The sequence below is a fragment of the Acinonyx jubatus genome, chromosome C1, assembly GCF_027475565.1.
Source record: "Acinonyx jubatus isolate Ajub_Pintada_27869175 chromosome C1, VMU_Ajub_asm_v1.0, whole genome shotgun sequence".
Lineage (NCBI taxonomy): Eukaryota > Metazoa > Chordata > Mammalia > Carnivora > Felidae > Acinonyx > Acinonyx jubatus.
This window is the reverse complement of record NC_069381.1, coordinates 63,958,572-63,983,129: the sequence shown is the minus strand read 5'-3', so window position 1 is coordinate 63,983,129 and position 24,558 is coordinate 63,958,572. Positions and strand designations below refer to the sequence as shown.

Genomic DNA, 24,558 nt, shown 5'->3' with positions numbered 1-24,558 from the left:
CCTATACACCAACAATGAAGTGACAGAGAAATCAAGGAATCGATCCCATTTATAGTTGCAACAAAAACCATAAAATAACTAGGAATAAATCTAATCAAAGAGGTGAAAATTTATACACTGAAAACTATAGAAAGCTTATGAAAGAAATTGAAGAAGAAACAGAAAAATGGAAAAAGATTCCATGCTCCTGGATAGGAAGAGCAAATATTGTTAAAATGCCGATACTACCCAAAGCAATCTACATATTCAATGCAATCCCTATCAAAGTAACACCAGCATTCTTCACAGAGCTAGAGCAAATAATCCTAAAATTTGTATGGAAGCAGACAAGACCCTGAATAGCCAACGCGATCTTGGAAAAGAAAACCAAAGCAGGAGGCATCACAATCTCAGACTTCAAGCTATACTATAAAGTTGTAATCATCAAGACAGTATGGTACTGGCACAAGAACAGACACTCAGATCAATGGAACAGAAAAAAGAACCCAGAGATGGACCCACGAATGTATGGTCAACTAATCTTTGACGAAGCAGGAAAGAATATCCAATGGAATAAAGACAGTCTCTTCAGCAAGTGGTGCTGGGAAAACTGGACAGTGACATGCAGAAGAATGAACCTGGACCATTTTCTTACACCATATACAAAAATAAGCTCAAAATGGATGAAAGACCTAAATGTAAGACAGGAAGCCATCAAAATCCTTGAGGAGAAAGCAGGCAACAACCTCTTTGACCTTGGCTGCAGCAACTTCTTACTCAACACGTCTCCAGAGGCAAGGGAAACAAAAGCAAAAATGAACTATTGGGACTTCATCAAAATAAAAAGCTTCTGCACAGCGAAGGAAACAATCAGCAAAACTAAAAGGCAACTGACAGAATGGGAGAAGTTATTTGCAAATGACATATCAGATAAAGGGGTAGTATCCAAAATCTAGAAAGAACTTCTCAAACTCAACACCCAAAAATCAAATAATCCAGTGAAGAAATGGGCAAAAGGCATGAATAGACACTTCTCCAAAGAAGACATCCAGTGGCCAACCGACACATGAAAAAATGCTCAACATCACTCATCATCAGAGAGCTACAAATCAAAACCACAACGAGATACCACCTGACACCTGTCAGAATGGCTAACATGAACAACTCAGGCAACAACAGATGTTGGCAAGGATGCGGAGAAGAGGATCTCTTTTGCATTATTGGTGGGAATGCAAGCTGGTGCAGCCACTCTGGAAAACAGTATGGAGGTTCCTCAAAATACTAAAAATAGAACTACCCTACGACCCAGCAATCGCACTACTAGGCATTTATCCACGGGATACAGGTGTGCTGTTTTGAAGGGACACATGCACCCCCATGTTTATAGCAGCACTATCAACAATAGCCAAAGTATGGAAAGAGCCCAAATGTCCATCGATGGATAAATGGATAAAGACGATGTGGTATATATATACAATGGATTTCTACTTGGCAATCAAAAAGAATGAAATCTTGCCATCTGCAACTATGTGGATGGAACTGGAGGGAATTATGCTAAGTGAAATTAGTCAGAGAAAGACAAGAATATTATGACTTCACTCATCTGAGGACTTTAAGAGAGAAACAGATGAACATAAGGGAAGGGAAACAAAAATAATATAAAAACAGGGAGAGGGACAAAACAGAAGAGACCCTTAAACATAGAAAACAAACAGAGCGTTGCTGGAGGGATTGTGGGAGTGGGGGATGAGCTAAATAGGTAAGGGGCATTAAGGAATTTACTTCTGAAATCATTGTTTCACTATATGCTAAGTTGGATATAAATTTTAAAAAATAAAAAAGAAAATTAAAAAAAAACAATAAAAAAGAAGCCGGGACAGGAGCCCAGAGCCCAGAGAGCATGAAGGGACAGAGGTTTCCTCTTCCCCAAGCTTGTCCCCTTCCCCTGCTTCTCCTCCAGTCCCCAGGTAGCCCCACCGCTGGCAAACCCCACAGGCATCCGCAAACAAGTCTCACTTCCCTGCACCCAGAACCCTTGCTGTGCCCCCCAACCCCACAAAGTTGGGGATGGAGCTCCTTCATCCAGTTGGGCAGAGGCAGTGGCACAAAGGCACAAAGCACTTCCTCTGAGAGGCCCCCTGGGAGTCCTGTGGGCTGGAGCCACACTGCTCTGGAGTCAGTCTTAAATATTCGCTAAGTGGATCATAAATGTCACCTCACTGCAGACCCAGCTGCCAGTGTCTCCAAAATGCATGGAAAGCTGATGAGATGATTCCAATGGAACTGGAAACTTCATTTTCCACTAACTTAGATATTTCTGGGGAGGAATCCAGAACTCAGATTTATCTGAGAACTCAGTTAGTCCTGTATCCACGTCCCAATCATTTGTGAGTGTGTAGAATTTAGGTTGGAATGATACACGAGGGGGAGAAAAGAGATTTTCTGACTCTGCCAGTGGTTAAGCTCTCAATTACTTAGGGATTTTTTTCACCTGTACACATCGAAAATGGAAGAAATTCTCTTCTATCTGGATAATTTTCTTATGTGTTCCAGGCTGCACAAAGGGTGGAAATCACTAATCTTGTAAAGGCTTTTGCAACACTGAATTCTTAAGACTCTGTTCTTACATAATGTACTTTTTTTTTTTTTTGCTTTTTTTTTTTAATGTAAGTTTTTTGTTTGTTTGTTTTTATGTGGCAACCAGAGGTTACACAAAGCAGGGCAAATAGATTTCATCTTGCATATCAAGTCCTATTAATTGGTAGTAGCAGCCTGAGTGCTGTGCTAACAAACATTCAGAGGCCACATCTGGGTCCTGCAGGAAAGAGTAGATTAGCAATGTCTGCCTTGGTTATGGAAGCTGGGGATGGTGGCTCTCATGCCATGTATTTGATATCCCTGAGTTACATCAAGGGGCACCTTTCAGACTTCTACACCCAGGGATAAGTTCCTAGGATTCTGGAAAATGACCATTAACAGGTTTAGAAGATGAGATTCATGAGCAATGGTTTCTGCCAAAGAATTGATGTAGCTGCTTCAGAGACAAGTGTGTTATTTATGACTGATGTCTCCTACTAACTTCCTGTGAATAGCAGAAAGTAGGTGTCCACTTTCTCTATTGTGCTTTGGGTCCCACCCTCCCAGTGGTCTCCTGGCCCTACCTTCTCAGGATCAGTTCTCCACAAGGGTGATGGACTGAACATTCTGTCTCAACCCCTGATTGTGCCTGCCCCTGTCCCATCAACAACAGGACAGTTACTTGCCTCCGCATGAGGGTCATCCTGATCTGGGCCTCCGCATGAGGGTCATCCTGATCTGGTCCATGCTTCTCTCTCCATCTCCATCTCTTGTTCCTCTTTTCCTTGGCACTTTGTGTCACAACCAAGCTGAGTTCCTTGTTCCTCCTGACCTTTTTCACTTGGGGCTCCTTCCGTGTGGGGTGCCCTGCTCCTTTCACATCACCCCTCTTAGTTCTCCAGTGACCTTCCTTGATGCCTTTCCTGTCCTTTAGACTGGTTTCAAGGGCCCCTGGAACTCACTATGTGCTCACTTTGACCCTATATTGTGATCAGAGTTTTGTCTATCTCCCCTACTAAAACCTGAAGCTCTAGCAGGCAAGAACTGCATCTATTTTCTGTATCCAAACCCCTAGGGCAATGGATGGCCCACAGGAGTGCTTCAGACATGTTTTTTAGATGAGTGGATGAAGGGGGACTGGGTAGTTTTCCCAAATTCATGAAATTAATGGTGATTCACCAGGGATTATCACCTGTGATCATTAGGTTGCCACTATCCACATTTCCCCACAGTATTTTCACTGTTGTACCAAACTACCTGCCCTCTTGGCCCCAAATGCTGCTTTTCTCAATAACAGTTATTGCAAGAATTCCAAGTGCCAATTATGAACCGTGTAAAAATCTGGAGATTCAAAGTCACTGCATCTTAAATCTAGAAGAGGCCTTTTGGGCCATCTATTCAGCTGAGGTCTAGAAGACAGAACTTTATGCCTCATCCATGCCTCCCTCCTTCCCTTGCTCTATACTGGAAAAAGGAGTTATTCTTAGCAAATTTAATGGCATCTGTGAGAACTGTATGACCAGCTTTTTATGGTCTGTATTATGACAGATAATTAACTTTGATTTATACAAAGGTGAAGAGAGTAAATATTTTGGCTCAAATGGTGCAGCTGTATGCAGCTCTAATTCCCAGATCCCTTGACCAAAATTTACCATTTTTTTCTTTTCTTGAAAAAAGAAAAAGGGGGAGGGGTAACTGGCTCATTTTGGAGAAAAGAAGTGAAATGTTTCACCTTATGTAGCTGTGTTTTCATCTCATAGTAGGCAATCACAGGGATGGATGCTCGGTAGTAGGTTTCAAGGCGCTTGGCAATGGTGGTGGTGTTGTTTTCCACCAGAGGGCTGCTCTGGTTCCTCTGGAGAAGGCGGTTGGTCATGGTGTCTGCTGAGCAGTCCATACAGATCACCAGGTGCGGGTCTCCAATCTGGGGCGGGGGGGGAAGCATAACATAGTCAGAAATTCCACTCTGTGATATTCTAGAAAGGCCTGAGACCCCTATTTCTTTCCCTTCCTGGTCTACTGGTTCCTCTCAAGGTCCCAGAACTACAATGGGGCAGAGCTGGGACCGGACTTCATGGCTCCTCTTTTCCAGGTCAGTGGCTTTCCACATGCTGCCTCTGAGCTGTCTCTTGACCTCAGCTTTTGTCACCTCATAGAATATAGGGATCATATAGAATGCTACCCAATGCAGTTGTAATCTGTCCTCCACACTAAGGGGAGTTTCCTTTGGGAAGCCTTCCCTGACCTACTGAGGCAGAGCTAATCACTTCCTCCTTTGTACCCCATTCTATCTTACACAACCACCAGGAGCATGGTGTGACTGTGTCTGTTTTATGTGAAGTCAGTAGAACATAATGGTTGAATACACAAAGGTTGGAGTCAGGTTGTTTAGGGTCAAATCCTGGTGTGGTGACTTGTCTCTAAGGTAGTCTTCACCAATTCCTTCTCTTGATGTACTTTGAGCTCTTCCCTCACAGAGACATAGAGCCCATAACTCCACTTCCTGACTCTGGCCTGACCTGTAACAATCTGGACCAACAGAATACAATGGAAATGATACCATATGCTTTTAGAAGCAAGATCCTAAGAAATCTTGCAGTTCTTGCCTGGTTGACTATTGTCTAAGATGTCCAACTATTCTGATTGCTAAGCCATGAGGAAGCCCAAGCTAGCCACGTGGAGAGGCCTTGTGAACAGAGATACCCAGCCAACTCTAGACTGTTTTAGACATCCCAGCCCTGGCTGTAGGTATATATACCAGCCTTAGCCATTATCTGACTGTATAAAGTCAACTGTGTGAAGGGCTTCAAATGAGAACCCCATCGAACCCCAGCCAAGCCCATCGAACCCCAGAACACTCCTAGAGAAGATAACAGATTGAATTTTAAGCTACTTGACTTCATCATTAACTGGAAGTATCACTCAACTTCTCCGCACCCTACTTTTCTCATTTGTGCAATGAGGATGATCACAGAATTGCTGTGAGGGTTAAATAAAATAAAATAAAATAAAATAAAATAAAATAAAATAATGTAAGTGTGTTGCTTGGCATATGGTACTCCATAAGTATTAGCTATGATGTTTATTTCTCCTATGAGGCTACAGTCTCTTTGTGCAGGGTTAGCAGGTGCTTGGCTCCTGGTCATAAGTCTTGCATATAGTAGGGAGGTGATGAAGAAATGTTTTAGTGAGTCAATGATAATGATATGATCAGCAGCACCAATCTCCCAATCTTTCTATCCTTCTCTTAAATGTTCTTTGGCTCCTGATGTCTTCATGTCTATGTTGCCTCCACTACCAACCCCAACCTTGGATCAAAAGAAACTTGCTCCCTCTCCCGATCTTGCAGTGGTCGGGTTGTGAGTAAACAAAGGTTTGCCACTACTCCTGTGGGAAGTGCCTGGGATGGATGGGAACAAAGGGTGGAGGAGGACTTTTAGGCAACATGGAATGGTAAGTTGCTAGTAAGTGTTGAGCAGACATTTATCTGCCCCCTCTATAGGATGTCCTTTAAAATACACGGAAAAAATTCTCCCAAATCTAGAAGAGTGAAATAAACCTGCGGAATATGTTCATGCAACTTTTCTGCCTGTATTAATTGGAAAACAAAAATGAGCATTTGAGCAACGTTGAAAGGCTGGGTTTGGAAGAAAATGACCTGTATCTACCAGCAGAGGGCGAGCTTGAGGAGGCAGCCTAGGGTTCAGTTAGAGCTTGGCTCCCTGGAGCAATTTCTGGTTGGGTCTGTGTGAGAAGAGGTGACTTTTCTAATTGTGGGCATTTTCAGGTCAGTCTTGATGACAGAAAAGACAATTTAGGAACCCATTCAGGTACAAACAGAGACAATGTGTATCTGAGCAGGAGCTGGCAGTAATTGATCCTCTGGACCCAAATCAGTGCAGCACTGAGAGGTAGCTTTGTCTTCCACATGGATTCTCAAGAGTGTGGTTCATAGACCAGCAGCACAGGCACCATTCGGGAGCATGTTAGAAAGGCAGTTGCAGGTACAATCCCTGACCAACTGAATCAGTCTTGCATTTTAAGAAAATCACCAGGCGATTCTTCACAAAATAATAGTTTGGGAAGCTACTCTCCCAAGCCATTTTCTCGTGCCAAGACAATGGGGTTTGACCTAACCTTTCTTCTCTGTTCCCGTCCTATATTGAAACAAAAAAATTTTTAATGTTTTACTTATTTTTGAGAAAGAGAGAGAGAGAGAGAGAGACAGAGACAGAGATAGAGCACCAGTGGGGGAGGAGCAGAGAGGGAAAGAGACAGAATCTGAAGCAGGCTACAGGCTCCAAGCTGTCAGCACAGAGCCTATGCAGGGCTTGATCCCACAAAATGTGAGATCATGACCTGTGCTGAAGTCAGACGCTTAACTGACTGAGCCACCCAGGTGCCCCTCTGCTCCCATCCTGCATAAAATACTATTGAGCAAGCCATCCCATTTGGAAGTGGCCACTCATGTTTATAGTATGTAAAATTTTATGAAATGTTTGCATGAAATACTATTTAATTATTTTTCAAAACACTTTGATATATCTGTCTATATCTTTAGACAGTCCTCTGGAGTAGCTTTCTGTGTCCCAGCTCTGCCCCTTTTTCATTAGACTGTGGGTAACCTTTAACACCACATGAATGGAAGAGTGCTATCCCCTTGCCTGAGTGAATCACAGAGCCCTGGGGACAACTCTCTGCCCCCAATATCACCCTGATGGTATCCCTGGAATTCTGCCACAGCAGCATCAGGTTCCTTATAGCCTTTGTATTCAGGAGATCCCCATTAGAGCACAAGTGTCTTGTAAGGGCAGCTGGCATACAGCAGGCAAGCAACATGTCAGTAGCAAAGGCTTTTAGGTACAGCCATCCCTTAAGCCCTCTGACAGGAGGTATTATCTCTCCTCTAAGCAAGAGGAAATGGAGGTTAACTTGCCCAAGGCCACGGAGGACTAGTTAATGACAGTCCTTAGCCAGCTGTGTGTGTGGCTCCAAAGCCTGGTGACTTCACCTTAGAGGACTTCACCTTCAGAATGGGGCTGAGGCCAGATGCCTGGTGGGCAAAATGGGGCCAGGAGAGGGGGGCCAGACAGTGGGAAAGGAAGTGGGTGGTGTCTGAGGCCATTTTATGTTGAAGAAGCTGGCTCTGGCTGCCTCTTGGGTTCTAGCTGGGATGAGCCCTCATCCTAGCAGAGAGCAGCCACCTGTATGAGCATGTCAGCTGCAGTTGACTTGTGAGAATGACTTTGCCTTAGTAATTCCAGCAGGTGCAGTGGCAGGAGGAGTTTACCCTGAGCTCCTGTGACCCTCACTTTGGTTTTCTTCTGATTAAGTCAGGACACTGGTTAGGCCATATTTACCAGTGGGCAGGGGCATGCCACCCAGAAACTCTCTTTTGTTGAGAATAATAGCCATCTTGTTCTCTCCAGGTGCCTCATTTTCCTCGTTTTAAAATGAGGACAATACTTTCTACCTTAATAGGACGATTGCCAGGATGAAATGAGTTAATAGATATCAAGTGCCTGGCACATTTTAAGCACTACATAAATGGGAGCCTGGCAATATATTCATCCCTTTGAACTGTAAAAAGCCCTGTTGGTCAGATTTGGGTTTAGAAGGAGTCAGAAGTTCCACCCATACTTTTAGTCTAAGTCACATGCACCAGCATATTTATGGTCTCACTGTACTGGGAGGTAAGGGCCCCTGGTTAACAATAAAGTGGCATGCCTATTTCTCATTTGCTCTCACCCCAGAGGTATATACCCTCAGGGAACCTCACTATAGTAGGGGTAGGGGGTTAATCCAGCATTCTTGAATAATAACAATAACAATAATAATAATAATAAACCACCCTGCTGCCACCGTAACTTCTGCCCCCATAGTGCCATTACACAGCTCAAAGTTCTACAATGAACTAGAAGTCAGGTGAAGAGGGCAGAAAATTTCAAGTGGAGAATCCCAAGGTATTCCCCAAGGCTTTATCACAATTCCAAGCAATTAGAACACACCAACTAGAAAGTCCGTTGGCCAGATTCATAAGATTTTTTTTTTTTTTTTTGCTAAGAGCTCATCCTGAAAATTAGAATACATTTGTAAACAGGATCACTTATTCTGTAGATGGAAGAGTTACAAGGTAGTTAAGAGTAGTCAGGTAGAGGGATAAAGTAATGTCATCATTCACACACCCAGGAATACTATGTGCATACTCAAGGTAAGGGCACCATTTCAGCTAAGAGGCTTCTGGGAGGGAAAAGCCAAAGCAAGCGCATGCATTTACTTCCATTAGTATCTGTTTATTTTGGCTGTTGAGCAAAAGGTTGGGTTAACACAAGAAAGTATTTCAATTTCACACTAGAGAGCCAGGCTAAGCACACACCCCCTCCTTGAGATGATAATAACCCTCTAAAGTGGAAACAATAATATCTACTGAATGGGATTATAAAGATTAATAAAATGACATATGTAAAGCATGTAGTTCAATTCCTGGCATATTTTAAGTGCTCAAAAAATAATAGCTATTACTCTGCTAGTTATGTATTCTGTATGGTATTATCTGTATAAAAATGGGTAGAACAGAGACTGGAAGAATACACATCACGATGTTAACAGGAGTTATCTCTGGGTGATTAGTTATTCTTTGTTTTCTAGTTTTCTGTAGTGTCTCATATCTATATGATTTTTATTTCTACAGTCAGAAAAAAACCCCTAATTTTGGAAAAGACTGTAACAATTTATTGAGTACCATATGTAGGCTTATAAATGTGTCAGGCACTCTTCAAGGATCCCATCCAATCTTTCTGAGAGACACCGTAGTAGCCATTTTCAATTTACATTTTATAGAAGAAGAAATTGAGATATGTAAAGTTAAATGAGTCGCCAGTGGGTTGTACAGCAGGCTCTTAATACAGGCCTGTTAACACCAGTCAATATGACCAGGGGTTGTCAGCTGGAGTGTGGGATGGAGATGGTGGTCGGAAACCCCAACCCCTTCCTCATATTCCTTCTGCCCCTGTCTCACACTCACACACACACACACCCCTACACACATGTGCTTTCACACATACACATATACATACACTGACACCTTCCCTTCTCCCAATATACCATACTGGACACTGAAGGCACAGATCATTAATTCAATGGGGGCAAAGCCATTGTTGGGAACAGAAGATAGGATGGTAATAGAGAAATCATACATAGACATACCCTTAAGCTGTGGATACTAGTTTGTGTTTGGTCTTTGGTAATGTCAGGTACAGGAGTTAAACAAATCCTTAAAGGACTTTGTATCTCAGAAGACTATAGGTATGCAAGAGCATCAGCCTAACTAACTAACTGGCTTTTCGGCAACATATGGTCCCGTGCTTCAGGCACATCAGTCTCTGTGACACAGAAAGGCTGGTTAAAACCAGCCAATCCCAGGCCCCAATGGCTTCAAACAGTTGTAGGCCTGATTAGTGCACAAGAAACACTCCCTGTGCTCTCAACCTGGCTGATTGCTCTGAATCTCTGGAGAAAATCAGGTGTCTGTATTTGTCTTTGCCAAATTTCAAATTAATTACTTGTCTGTAATTTGGAGGGGACTCAACAAATGACGGGGTCCCTACAGGGCATAAACGAATTAAGAGCAGCTCATTCTGTATATTTGTGTCATCTCTATTATTCTGGTCAGGTTTAAAGCAAGTACTTGCTTTGGAAGGTTGCATGTGTTCCCTTGCAAATAAGCCTAAGTAAGGGACGGTAGAATCTTCTAAATTCACTGTACCCAGAGAGAAATCAATACCATGCTTGATCTTTAAAAACTCTTCCCAGTACTATGTAGAAGATTATTTATGTAGATCTCACCGCAGGCCACCAGTTCATTAATTAAATGGGGCACCCGTGTATTTTGTGAAATGGAATCATGAATTTAGCATTGGTTAAACCTGCCCGGTTGCCATGCTAACAATTCTTTTTCACTCCTGAGCTCTTGTGGGGTTCCTGCTCTGCACATTCTAACACTGTCTGAATGGGGCCCAAAGTGGGAGGGGCCTTTTGCTTTACTTTAGGGTAAATCATATGGGTATTTGAACTCATACACACCAAAGGCCAGGAAAGACCACTGGCTGTGTAAAGCCTTCACCTTGCACTACCTGCATTACAGGCAAAGGAGAAAGGTGTGACGGAGTAGAGATTTACAGATTTGTGTGAGGTGTGATTGAAAAATGAGTCACCCTAATATAGACAATATTTTATAGCCTTTTATAGCTTAGAAAACATTGCATGTTTTGTCATTCAGTGCTCACAAAACCCTCAAATTAGGGTTTGGCAGGTGCATTGTCATCAGAAGTTGTCTCACTTGCCCAGGGTCACACCAATAAATGGCAGAGGCAAAATCCAGCTTTTCAGACTCTGGACCCCATGAGTGACGTGCTTCAAAGAGGCTCCACGTGAATGCCACTGCTCAAAACAGTTTGGAGTACCACAGGCCTAAAATCAGGGATCTGCCTTCTGACACAGTTATAAAAATCCCCAAGGGAGAATAAGGATTATAATTTTGCTGTTGTTTGCACACAGTAGTTGACAAAACAAAACAAACAAGAGATGCTTATCTTTACCACACATCTTACTTATCACACTGGGCCATTTGGGCGTTTCAAAAGAACAACTTTACAAAGTAGACTTTTAAAAGCCATTCTTCCTCCAGTACTTCCAAGCTAGTGCATAACCTGCCTTGACTCTCTTGGAGACCCTCCCAGGGCTCTTTGGACCTTAATTTAAGTTCACAGGCAAGGGAAGTGTGAAATCACCTAGAAGGGTGCTGTGGCCTTGAAGCCTGAACTTCAGTAGGCACTGTGGACCCCGCAGGGGTTACAGCGTGTCTCCCATCGTGTTTTAATGGTGTGTTTCCACAACTGCCAATCCCCGACAGGCAGGCAGTTTCTCAAGACCCTGACTACAACAACTTCTCTGTGTCCTCTCTCAATCCTCTAGCCTTGAAAAGGTCCTGATTCTAAAGTGGTGTAGAAAAAACTTCCCCATTCCTGGGAACAGCATGGAAGTTTTTTGTGTGTCTTGCATCCATGAAATACAGCCAGACCAACACTAAACCATCCTACATGCCTAGAAAACTGACTGGAGGATTAGCACAACAATCTGCACAAACTGAACCAAAAAATTCAGCAGGTACATGGTGTGGAGAACTGAACTTGGGGAGGGACAAGCTGTGAAAGATAGGGAACCACTTCTGCGGGCGGAGAGAGGAGGGAGACTAGAGTGGGGTGGAGAATACAGGAAAAGCACCCCTCCCCAAAAGCAGCTGGAGAGAAAGTGGAAAATTGGAAACAGCCGCAGGGACTAAACTAAAAAGGGAGAAAGGAGAAAGGACAAGGTTTAAATTCCATTAAGACTGTAAACAAGGGGAGGGCAAAGGCTGCAACTCTGCAGCTAGATACCTGGCGATGCTCTGGTGGGAAGGGCAAATCCCCAGGAACAGAGTGGGATCCAGGAGGTTCTCAGGCCACATGGGGAAAGCGGTTCCACTGCTGGAAGGACATTTGGTAGAGACTGTTGAAGCCACCTGGTCCCAGCAGACCCCGGAAGGCAGCCACATTCGCTGGTGCTGGGGCAAGGTCGTTAAGGGTGAAGCCTGGTGCCAGATGTGTGTTGCGATTTTCCATAATCCCTGAAATGCTGATGCTACACTATCTTGCAAATTTTTTCTGGCACCTGGCCACAGTCTCGGGGCACTGGCAGCAGCAGGGTCCAGCAAGCATTCCCAGGTGCAGCTGATATTCAGCCATTGCTCATTCAGCCATTGCTCGGTGAGACCCTCCTGCAGAGGGGCGGGACAGATCAAAGCCGCAGTCCTTCTGAAGTTAAGGGCCAGGGAAAACAGCCACATCTGAGGCGAAACTCAGGAGAGAGGTACTGCCTGGGGCCTGGTCACGGAGAGTGAAAAAGCGGCGAGTGTATGATCCCTGAAGACAGAGGACCGGTGCGCGATTGCTGATCTGGGAGAACAGACTGGGTAGCTGGGGGCGCCATTGTCACCGCTCCCGCGCATGCGCATACGCACCTACGAGCCTCGCAACAATCCACCCCAGTACGCTAGCAGTGCCATCTAGTGGAGAGCGGAGCTGTTACACTGAGTCCCGCCCAACTGGGCCAGCTTCGCTCTTCAAGCGCACAAGTCTCACTGCCTGCTTAGCTTTTGGACTATAAAGCACTACATAGACTGACTTCTAGGGGAAAACACACTAATTTCATTCCTATTTCAATCTGTTAGCAGGTTCATTTATTCAATTTTCTTTTTTTTCTTTTTCTTTTTCTCTTTTTCACTTTTTCTTGAATACAGAAAAAATTCATTTTTATTTTCAATTTTTATTAAAAATATTAATTTTTATTACTATATCTTTTAGCTTTGTGTAAATTTTTTCAAATTCTATTTTACTTCCATCATTTTATTTTAGTCTACTTCAGTGTATTCACCTTTTCAAATTTTTAAACAATTTCCTTTTTTCTTTCTTTTCCTTTTTTCTCTTTTTCGTTTTTCTTTTTCTTGAATGCAGAAAAACTTCATTTTTACTTTCATTTTCTATTAAAAATATTTTTCTTTAATTTTTATTACTATATTTTTGCTTTTATGGAAATTTTTTCAAATTCTATTTTACTTCCATCATCTTATTTTAGTCTACTACAGTGTATTCACTTTTTCAAATTTTCAAACAATTTCTTTTTTTTCTTTTTATCTTTTTTGTTTCCTTTTTTCTTAAATACAGAAAAAGGAAAAATTCATATTTATTTTTAATTTTTATTAAAAATATTTTCTTTAATTATTATCTACTATATTCTTTACTTTTGTGTATATTTTCTTAAATTCTATTTTACCTCCATACATCTCATTTTAGTCTACTTCAGTGTATTCATTTTTTCAAATTCTCAAACGATTCCCTTTTTTTTCTCTCTCCCCCCCCCTTTTTTTTGTTTGTTTGTTTCTCTAATCTGTCAAACCACTTTCAACACCCAGACCAAAACACACCTAGGATCTAGCATCATCTATTTGATTTGTGTGTGTGTGTGTGTGTGTGTGTTTAATTTTTAATTTTAATATTTTTTAATTTTAATTTTTTTAATTTCAATTTTTCTACCTCATTAATTCCTTTTCTCCCTTCAAAATGACAAAACGAAGGAATTCACCCCAAAAGAAAGAGCACAAAGAAATGACAGCCAGGGATTCAACCAACACAGATACAAGCAAGATGTCTGAACCAGAATTTAGAATCATGACAATAAGAATACTAGCTGGAATTGAAAATAGATTAGAATCCCTTTCTGCAGAGATAAAGGAAGTAGAAAATAGCCAGAATGAAATTAAAAATGCTATAACTGAGCTGCAAACATGGATGGATGCAGTGGCGGCAAGGATGGATGAGGCAGAACAGAGAATCAGCGATATAGAGGACAAACATAGAGAATAACAAAGCAGGAAAAAAAGAGGGAGATTAAGGCAAAAGAGCACCATTTAAGAATTAGAGAAATCAGTGACTCATTAAAAAGGAATCATAGGGGTCCTAGAAGAGGAAGAGAGAGAAATAGGGGTAGAAGGATTATGTGAGCAAATCATAGCAGAAAACTTTCCTAACCTGGGGAAAGACACAGACATCAAAATCCAGGAAGCACAGAGGACCCCCGTTAGATTCAACAAAAACTGACCATCAACAAGGCATATCATAGTCAAATTCACAAAATACTCAGGCAAGGAGAGAATCATGAAAGCAGCGAAGGAAAAAAGTCCCTAACCTACAAGGGAAGACAGATCAGGTTTGCAGCAGACCTATCCACAGAAACTTGGCAGACCAGAAAGGAGTGGCAGGATATATTCAGTGTGCTGAATCAGCAAAATATGCAGCCAAGAATTCTTTATCCAGCAAGGCTGTCATTCAAAATAGAAGGAGAGATAAAAAGTTTCCCAGACAAACAAAAATTAAAGGAGTTTGTGACCACTAAACCAGCCCTGCAAGAAATTTTAAGGGGGACTTTCTGAGGGGAGAAAAGATGAAAAAAAATATATATATATATATATATATAAATACCAAAAGCAACAAAGATTAGAAAGGACCAGAGAACACCAACAGAAACTCCAACTCTACAAACAACATAATGGCAATAAATTCATATCTTTCAGTACTCACTCTAAATGTCAGTGGACTCAATGCTCCAATCAAAAGACATAGAGTAACAGAATGGATAAGAAAACAAAATCCATTTATATGCTGTTTACAAGAGACCCACTTTAGACCTAAAGACACCTTTGGATTGAAAATAAGGGGATGGAGAACCATCTATCATGCTAATGGTCAACAAAAGAAAGCCAGAGTAGCCATATTTATATCAGACAATGTAGACTTTAAAATAAAGACTGTATCAAGAGATGCAAAAGGGCATTATATCATAATCAAGGAGTCTATCCACCAAGAAGACCTAACAATTGTAAACATTTATGTGCCAAATGTGCGAGCACCCAAATATATAAATCAATTAATCATAGCCATAAAGAAACTCATCAATAGTAATACCATAACAGTAGGAGACTTCAACACCCCACTCACAGCCATGGACAGATCATCTAATCAAAAAATCAACAAGGAAACAATGGCTTTGAATGACACACTGGACCAGATGGACTTAACAGATATATTCAGAACATTTCATCCTAAAGCAGCAGATATACATTCTTCTCCAGTGCACATGGAATGTTCTCCAGAATAGACCAAAAAGATTGAGATCATACCATGCATATTTTCAGACCACAACGCTATGAAACTCGAAATCAACCACAAGAAAAAGTTTGGAAAGATAACAAATACTTGGAGACTGAAGAACATCCTACTAAAGAATGAATGGGCTAACCAAGCAGTTAAAGAGGAAATTAAAAAGTATATGCAAGTTAATGAAAATGATAACACCACAACCCAAAACCTCTGGGACACAGCAAAGGCGGTCAAAAGAGTCAAATATATAGCAATCCAGGCCTTCCTAAAGAAGGAAGAAAGATCTCAGATACACAACCTAACCTTATGCCTTAAGGAGCTGGACAAAGAACAACAAATAAAACCCAAAACCAGCAGAAGACAGGAAATAATAAAGATTAGAGCAGAAATTAATGCTATCAAAACCAAAAAAAACAGTAGAACAGATCAATGAAACCAGGAGATGGTTCTTTTTTTTTTTTTAACGTTTATTTATTTTTGAGACAGAGAGAGACAGAGCATGAACGGGGAGGGGCAGAGAGAGAGGGAGACAGAATCGGAGGCAGGCTCCAGGCTCTGAGCCATCAGCCCAGAGCCCGACGCGGGGCTCAAACTCACAAACCGCGAGATCGTGACCTGAGCTGAAGTCGGACGCTTAACCGACTGAGCCACCCAGGCGCCCCAGGAGATGGTTCTTTGAAAGAATTAACAAAATTGATAAACCACTAGCCAGTTTGATCAAAACGGAAAAGGAAAGGACCCAAATAAATAAAATCAAGCATGAAAGAGGAGAGATCACAACCAACACAACAGAAATAAAAACAATAATAAGAGAATATTATGAGCAATTATATGCCAATTAAATGGGTAATCTGGAAGAAATGGACAAATTCCTAGAGACATATACAGTACCAAAACCGAAACAGGAAGAAATAGAAAATTTGAACAGACCTATAACCAATAAGGAAATTGAATTAGTATTCAAACCTCTGCCAAAAAACAAGAGTCTAGGGCCAGATGGCTTCCCAGGGGAATTCTACCAAACATTTAAGGAAGAGTTAACACCTATTCTCTTAAAGGTGTTCAAAAAAATAGAAATGGAAGGACAACTTCCAAACTATTTCTATGAAGCCAGCCAGCATTACCTTGATTCCAAAACCAGACAGAGACCCCACTAAAGAGGAGAACTACAGACCAATTTCCCTGATGAACATGGATGCAAAAATCCTCAACAAGATATTAGCCAACTGGCTCCAACAATACATTAAAAAAATTATTCACTTGACCAGTGGGATTTATACCTAGGACACAGGGCTGGTTCAATATCTGCAAAACAACGTGATTCATCACATCAATAAAAGAATGGACAAGAACCATATGATCCTCTCAATAGATGCAGAGAAAGCATTTGACAAAATACAGTATCCTTTCTTGATAGAAATCCTCAAGAAACTAGGGGTAGAAGGAGGATACCTCGAGATCATAAAAGCCATATATGAATGACCCAACACTAATATCATCCTCAATGGGGAAAAACTGAGAGCCTTCCCCCTAAGGTCAGGAACAAGACAGGGATGTCCACTCTCACCACTGTTATTCAACATAGTATTGGAAGTCTTAGCCTCTGCAATCAGACAACACAAAGAAATAAAAGGCATCCAAATTGGCCAGGAGGAGGTCAAACTTTCACTCTTTGCAGATGACATGATACTCTATATGGAAAACCCACAAGATTCCACCAAAAAACTGCTAGAATTGATCCATGAATTCAGCAAAGTTGCAGGATATAAAATCAACACACAGAAATTGGTTGCATTCCTATACACAAACAATGAAGTGACAGAAATAGGAATCAATCCCATTTACAGTTGCAACAAAAACCATAAAATACCTAGGAATAAATCTAACCAAAGAGGTGAAAAATCTATATGCTGAAAACTATAGAAAGCTTATGAAAGAAACTGAAGAAGACATAAAAATGGAAAAAGATTCCATGCTCCTGGATAGGAAGAGCAAATATTGTTAAAATGTCGATACTACCCAAAGCAATCTACATATTCAATGCAATCCCTATCAAAGTAACACCAGCATTCTTCACAGAGCTAGAGCAAATAATCCTAAAATTTGTATGGAACCAGACAAGACCCCAAATAGCCAAAGCGATCTTGGAAAAGAAAACCAAAGCAGGAGGCATCACAATCCCGGACTTCAAGCTATACTATAAAGCTGTAATCATCAAGACAGTATGGTACTGGCACAAGAACAGATACTCAGATCAATGGAACAGAAAAAAGAACCCAGAGATGGACCCACGAATGTATGGTCAACTAATCTTTGACGAAGCAGGAAAGAATATCCAATGGAATAAAGACAGTCTCTTCAGCAAGTGGTGCTGGGAAAACTGGACAGTGACATGCAGAAGAATGAACCTGGACCATTTTCTTACACCATATACAAAAATAAGCTCAAAATGGATGAAAGACCTAAATGTAAGACAGGAAGCCATCAAAATCCTTGAGGAGAAAGCAGGCAACAACCTCTTTGACCTTGGCTGCAGCAACTTCTTACTCAACACGTCTCCAGAGGCAAGGGAAACAAAAGCAAAAATGAACTATTGGGACTTCATCAAAATAAAAAGCTTCTGCACAGCGAAGGAAACAATCAGCAAAACTAAAAGGCAACTGACAGAATGGGAGAAGTTATTTGCAAATGACATATCAGATAAAGGGGTAGTATCCAAAATCTAGAAAGAACTTCTCAAACTCAACACCCAAAAATCAAATAATCCAGTGAAGAAATGGGCAAAAGGCATGAATAGACACTTCTCCAAAGAAGACATCCAGTGGCCAACCGACACATGAAAAAATGCTCAACGTCACTCATCATCAGAGAGCTACAAATCAAAACCACAATGAGATACCACCTGACACCTGTCAGAATGGCTAACATGAACAACTCAGGCAACAACAGATGTTGGCAAGGATGCGGAGAAAAAGGATCTCTTTTGCATTATTGGTGGGAATGCAAGCTGGTGCAGCCACTCTGGAAAACAGTATGGAGGTTCCTCAAAATACTAAAAATAGAACTACCTTACAACCCAGCAATTGCACTACTAGGCATTTATCCACGGGATACAGGTGTGCTGTTTTGAAGGGACACATGCACCCCCATGTTTATAGCAGCACTATCAACAATAGCCAAAGTATGGAAAGAGCCCAAATGTCCCTCGATGGATAAATGGATAAAGACGATGTGGTATATATATACAATGGATTTCTACTTGGCAATCAAAAAGAATGAAATCTTGCCATTTGCAACTATGTGGATGGAACTGGAGGGAATTATGCTAAGTGAAATTAGTCAGAGAAAGACAAGAATCATATGACTTCACTCATCTGAGGACTTTAAGAGAGAAACAGATGAACATAAGGGAAGGGAAACAAAAATAATATAAAAACAGGGAGAGGGACAAAACAGAAGAGACCCTTAAACATAGAAAACAAACAGAGGGTTGCTGGAGGGATTGTGGGAGTAGGGGATGAGCTAAATAGGTAAGGGGCATTAAGGAATTTACTTCTGAAATCATTGTTTCACTATATGCTAACTAATTTGGATGTAAATTTTAAAAAATAAAAAAATTAAATTAAAAAAATAAAAAAAAATTGTAAAAAAATAAAAATAAAAAATTTTCCTGTTCCTTAGTTACTTGGCATATATCCCCAGGAACCTTATACACAGCTTGAACAATGGCTAAAAGACTAGAATAATCAATAATGTAAAACAATCTACAGAAGACTCCATAGTGTTAAGATGTTAGTACTACCCAAAGTGACCTGCAGATTTAATGCAACCCCTTATCAAAGTCCCAATGGCATTGGCTTTTTTTTTTTTTTTTACAGAAATAGAAATACCCATCCTAAAAATTCATAGGAAATATCAAGGCTTCCTGAATACCCAAAACAATCTTGAAAAAGTACAAAGTTAGAGGTCTCATGGTTCCTGATTTAAAAACTTACTACAAAGTCACGGTAATAGAAACAGTGTGGAAATGGCATAAAGGCAGACATACAGTGTGATGGAATAGAACAGACAGTCTGGAAACAAACTTACATATATGGTCAAGTGATTTTTCACAAGGGTGTCAAGAGCATTCAATCGGGGAAAAACAGTCTTTTCAACAAATGGTGTTGGGAAAACCAGATATCCACATGCAAAAGAATGAGATTGGACCCTTATTTTGTACAAGAATTGGTCAAAATGACCAATTGAGGTGGCTGAGTTGATTGAATGTCTGACTCTTGATGTCAGCTCAGGTCATGATCTCATGGTTTGTGAGATGGGGGCCAGCCCCTTGTCGGGCTCTGTGCTGACAGTGCAGAGCCTGGTTTGGATTCGCTCTCTCCCCCTCTCTCTACACCCCCCTCATTCATGCTTGCTCGCACACTCTCTCCCTCTCAAAAGAAATAAAATAAATTTTAAAAATTAAAAAAATGAATGAAAGATCTAAATGTAAGAACTAAAACTATACAACTCTTCAAGAAAACAAAAGAAAAGCTTCATGACATTGATTTGTTCATGGTTTCTTGGACATGACATTAAAACCCAGGGAACAAAAGCAAAAATAGATAAACTGGACTATATAAAAATAAAAAAGACTTCTGTGTATCAAAGGATACAATCAACAGAATGAAAAGGACACATACAGAGTGGGAGAAAATATTAGCAAATCATATATCTGATAAGAGGTTAGTATCCAGAATATATAAATAACTCGTACAATTTAACAACAAGAAACCAAACAACCTGATTTGAAAATGGGCAAGGGATGTGAACCGACTTTTCTCCAAAGAAGGTAATACAAATGGCCAACAAGAACATGAATGGATGCTCAACATCATTCATCTTTGGGAAAATGGAAACCCAAACCACAATCAGAAGTCACCTCATGCCCGTAAGGATGGCTGCTATCAAAAACCCCAGAAAATAACAGGTGTTGGTGAAGATGTAGAGAAACTGGATCCCTTGCACACTTGCTGGTGGGAATGTAAATGGTGCAGTAGCTATGGTAGGTGGCAAGTGATAGAATTATGACGTGTTCCAGTAACTTCACTTCTGTATATATACAAAAGGAGTTGAAAGCAGAGTCTTGAAGAAGTATTTGTACATCCATGTTCATAGCATTATTTATAATAGCCAAAAAGCAGAAGCAACCCAAGTAACTACTGATAGATGAATGGATAAACAAAATATCTTTCAGCCTTAGAAAGGAAGGAAATTGTAACACATGCCACAACATGAATGAGCCTTGAGGATATTACGCTAAGTGAAATAGGCCAGCTACAAAAGGACAAGTCTGTCTTATTCCACTTGTGAGAGGTCCCTAGAGTAGTCAAATTCAGAGACAGAAAGTAGAATTTTGGTTGCCAGGGGCTGAGGGGAGAGAGAAACAGGGAGTTGTTATTTCATGGGTGTAGAGTTTCCATTTTGCAGGATGAAAAGACCTGTTAAGAATGAATGCACAACAAGGCAAATACACTTAACGCTATTGAACTGTACAGTTCAATAAAATTCGTTAAGATGTTAACTTAAAAAAAATTTTTTTTAATGTTTATTTATTTTTGAGAGAGACAGAGACAGAGTGTGAACAGGGGAGGGGCAGAGAGAGGGAGAGACAGAATCCGAAACAGGCTCCAGGCTCTGAGCTATCAACCCAGAGCCCGACACAGGGCTTGAACTCACAACCCGTGAGATCGTGACCTGAGCCGAAGTCGGATGCCCAACCGACTGAGCCACCCAGGCGCCCCAGATGTTAACTTTTATGTTATGTATGTTTTACCATGATTTAAAGAAAAAAAAAAGGTAGAACAATCTTCCTAATTCCATTCTTTGAAAAAAGTAGTTGATTTATATTGAAGTTTGAGCTCTTAAAGTGGTTTGTTTTGTGAGAAAAAGCTCATTAGAACACTGGCTCTGAGTGCCTCCCCCGCCCCCCCGCCCCATCAGGAACTACCTGGAACCACCCACTGCAGTCACAGAGGCTCTGGAGGTGAGGGAAAGCCCTGCCCGATTCACAGCCCACTCTTGCCAAGTAGGCCAGGGCATTTGTTCTTTTACTCTGGTTGCAAGGAGGAAATGTAGGAGAAGGCAAGCAATTGCCTTTAAATATTCAGATACTATCTAAGGAAGTTCAGTCAAACAGGCTTAGAAGGTCAGACTAACCCCCAGGATACACACAAGTACCATTCACTTTAATGAACGTCGCAGTGTTAAAGATGGATGGAGACGGGCCTCCAAATCTTTGTCCTACCAGCAGTTGTCACTTATCTTCCATGTGATTGTGGATAAGTCATGTAACCTCTTTGAGCTTAATTCATCACCTTTAACATGAAGAAAATACCTCCTCTTTCTATCTTAAAAGATTCTCAATAATGTATGAAATGAAATATATATGAAAATATTTTAAAACTAGTCAAAAGAAAAATCTACATAAATATTAATTCTTGTAAGCTCTGGCGTCTTTGTTTAATAAATGGGGACAACTGTCTCTCTCTTGCTTGGACTTAGAGGTGAATGTATGTAAAGCATGTAGCACAGGAGTGAGCCCAGAGTGGGTTCAATAAATGAGAGTTATGATGGGTTTTTACTTCCTGTTGTTCCCTGTAAGTGGCCCTGATCCACCCGCTTCACTAGGAGAGGGTGGGAGTCGAGGAGGCTGGATGGTGGGGGGCTGGAGCATTTGGTACATTTGATTCTGCCTGTCCAGCATCAATTCCCTTGCTAGCCTCTAGGGGTATCCCTATTCTTTCTTGGGTGATATGCCTTCCCTTCTTCAGTCTGCGTGCTTCAGGTATGGTGCCTGTTCTTACTTCTCCCTTCTCATCCCTGGCCTGGTCCTCCAGGATGAATCAGGCTATTCCTGGATATTTCATTATATGCCCTCCCATCTTCCCCTTGGCCACAGTGATTGGTTCAGTGATGGGCTCATGACCTAATCCAGGATAACGAAACACAACCCTGGGTCTTTTGCTGTACCCACTGGAAAAGAAAAACACTTTCTGTGAGATCACTTAGATGGTGAAATATAAGCCTAGAATTCAAGAGATGGAGAAAGTCACACCATTGACGAACAAATCTGAATACATGGATCCAACCAAGTGTGAACCACTACTGGACATTTTTGTTAATTGAGCCGATAAATCCACCACCATCACCCAACCCACCCTCCTCTTTTTTGTCATTTTGTGTTGAGCTTTTGCCATTTGTCACTGAAGGTTTGATTAACGTAATTAGGAGAGGGATAGACTTTGAATTTATCCCCCAACCTCAATGATATCCCTAATTGTCCTTCTGGGAAGATCCCTGTAACAACAGCTTACCCTACGTCCGAACTCTTCCCCTTGCTTTACTTCCTGGGGATAGCCATCAATCAGGAAGCCCTTGGTGTCACTGAGGCTGGCCAACATGGCCTCCTTCAGGAGCTCCAGAATGATGCGCTGGAGCAGAGAGAGAGAATGGTCAGCATCTGAGCTCTTTCACAGAACAATGCTAGAATCACCACCCACCTCCATCAGTCATCCCATTTGGGGAGGGAGAAAGGTTCAGATAAGATTAACAGCAGACAGCAATATACCATATTTCATCCATTCTTAGTCTCACTTTCCCCCCACATTTTACTGCCTATGAAATTGATAGGTATATTACAATCAGTCATAGTTTAAAAAGGGTTTTTTTTTTTTCTGGCTGGTATAGCTATATATGAGATAGCTTATTAGCTATCTATTTTACTAGGGTATCTTAAAATAACAGCATCTTAGAATAAATGAAATTCATTTGGCCATGAATTAGGGATAATGGAAGTTTAAAACTAAGCAAAACATGGTATAAAATGTGCTTCTCTGTTGATTTTTTTCCCAGTAAATATTCTAAAAATTTGACATCTACTGACTTGAGAAAACTTTCTATAAATATGAAGTAGCATTTTCTAGCAGTATCACTTTTTCTGTTAAAAATTTTGATTTAACCTGTGCTTCTGAAAATGAGAGGAGAGAGATACATGGAATCTTGGGACTGGATGTAGGAAAAATGTGACCAGCTACCCAAATGGGGGGAATTCTCTGTTCTCTGGTTCCCTGGCATCCTCTGACTTTTGTTCGGGGCTTGGGGAATACACAGCCATCACAAGGGTGGTAAGAAACTATGCCTAGGTTCTAGTGAATTAACTCCTCATGAAGTTTATATTCTAGATAGAAAGATAGATAATACATAAACAAATATATAATAAATAATCAGCTAGAGAGAATTGCTAAGGACAAAATTAAAGTAAGGCAAAGAGATACAAAATTCTGGAGGTGCTATTTTAGATAAGGTAGTCAGGGAAGGCCTCTTTGATAAATTGGGATATTTAAGTAGGGATCTGGACAAAGTAACGGAGCAAACTATATTAATATATCAAGTTGAGGAAACAGCAGTGCAAAGGCCTTGAGGCAGAAACAGCCTGGCCTGTGGGAAGAATAATGGTGAGGCCAGTGGCTGGGTGTAAAATGATGTTGGAGGGGTAACTGGAGTCCAGAGTCACAGGAAGGACTCTGGATTTCATTCTAAGTGTGGTGGGGATCCACTGGAAGCTTCTGGGAAAGGGAATAACACAATTTGACAAACATTTTAAAGAAATCCCCCTGGCTGCTATGAAAAGAGTAAACTGGAGGGGGAAAAGAGTCGGGGCAAGGAGGTTTGCTAAGAGCCAACTGCAATGGTCTGTTTCCTTTCATGAGAACCATGCTGGCTTCCAGGAGGGAAACAGACTGTAGCTCATTAAAGAGGAAGCATAAAGCTCTGTTAGCTAATAGGGACCGCATTGTACAAGCCCTAATTACAGAGCCTAGCATGGAAACTAGTAAGGCAAGGATGAATATTTTTTGATACCATGGCACACAGCTTCCCAGAGATAGATGGTGATTTGAAAAGGAAAAAAGATACATAAAAGGGAAATTTTTTACTTAAACTATCTAAGGGAGATACCAAATTTCAAGATAATGCTATCATACCTTCCAGAACTAGACCAAAACATTATTTTCTATTTTCCAGAGGATTCCAATTCTAGGCTTTGAAGCACCATGCAGCAAAGATTTTGAAGATTTTAACGCTAAAGTGGGGACCAGTCTTTTCTGGAAAATATGAGTTAGGCTAACAATCAGGGAGCTGGAAGAGTAACAAGGTAGGAGGAACCTGGGCCTGGACAATGTGGTCTGACTGACAGGTCTCTGCTGTAGAC

At 41.1% G+C, this 24,558-nt stretch overlaps 1 protein-coding gene across 3 annotated transcripts in view; it reads right to left on the bottom strand.

Moving 5' to 3' along the window:
* Nucleotides 1–24,558, bottom strand: part of AK5 (adenylate kinase 5) — a 257,507-nt gene that overhangs the window by 16,809 nt on the left and 216,140 nt on the right. For all 3 annotated transcript variants that reach the window (XM_027058833.2, XM_027058834.2, XM_027058832.2), the window contains 2 exons: nucleotides 22,664–22,780; nucleotides 4,289–4,480 (listed from right to left, as the gene is read on the bottom strand). In XM_027058833.2, coding sequence (XP_026914634.1) covers nucleotides 4,289–4,480; nucleotides 22,664–22,780 — 309 coding nt within the window. The remainder of the gene's footprint in view (nucleotides 1–4,288; nucleotides 4,481–22,663; nucleotides 22,781–24,558) is intronic.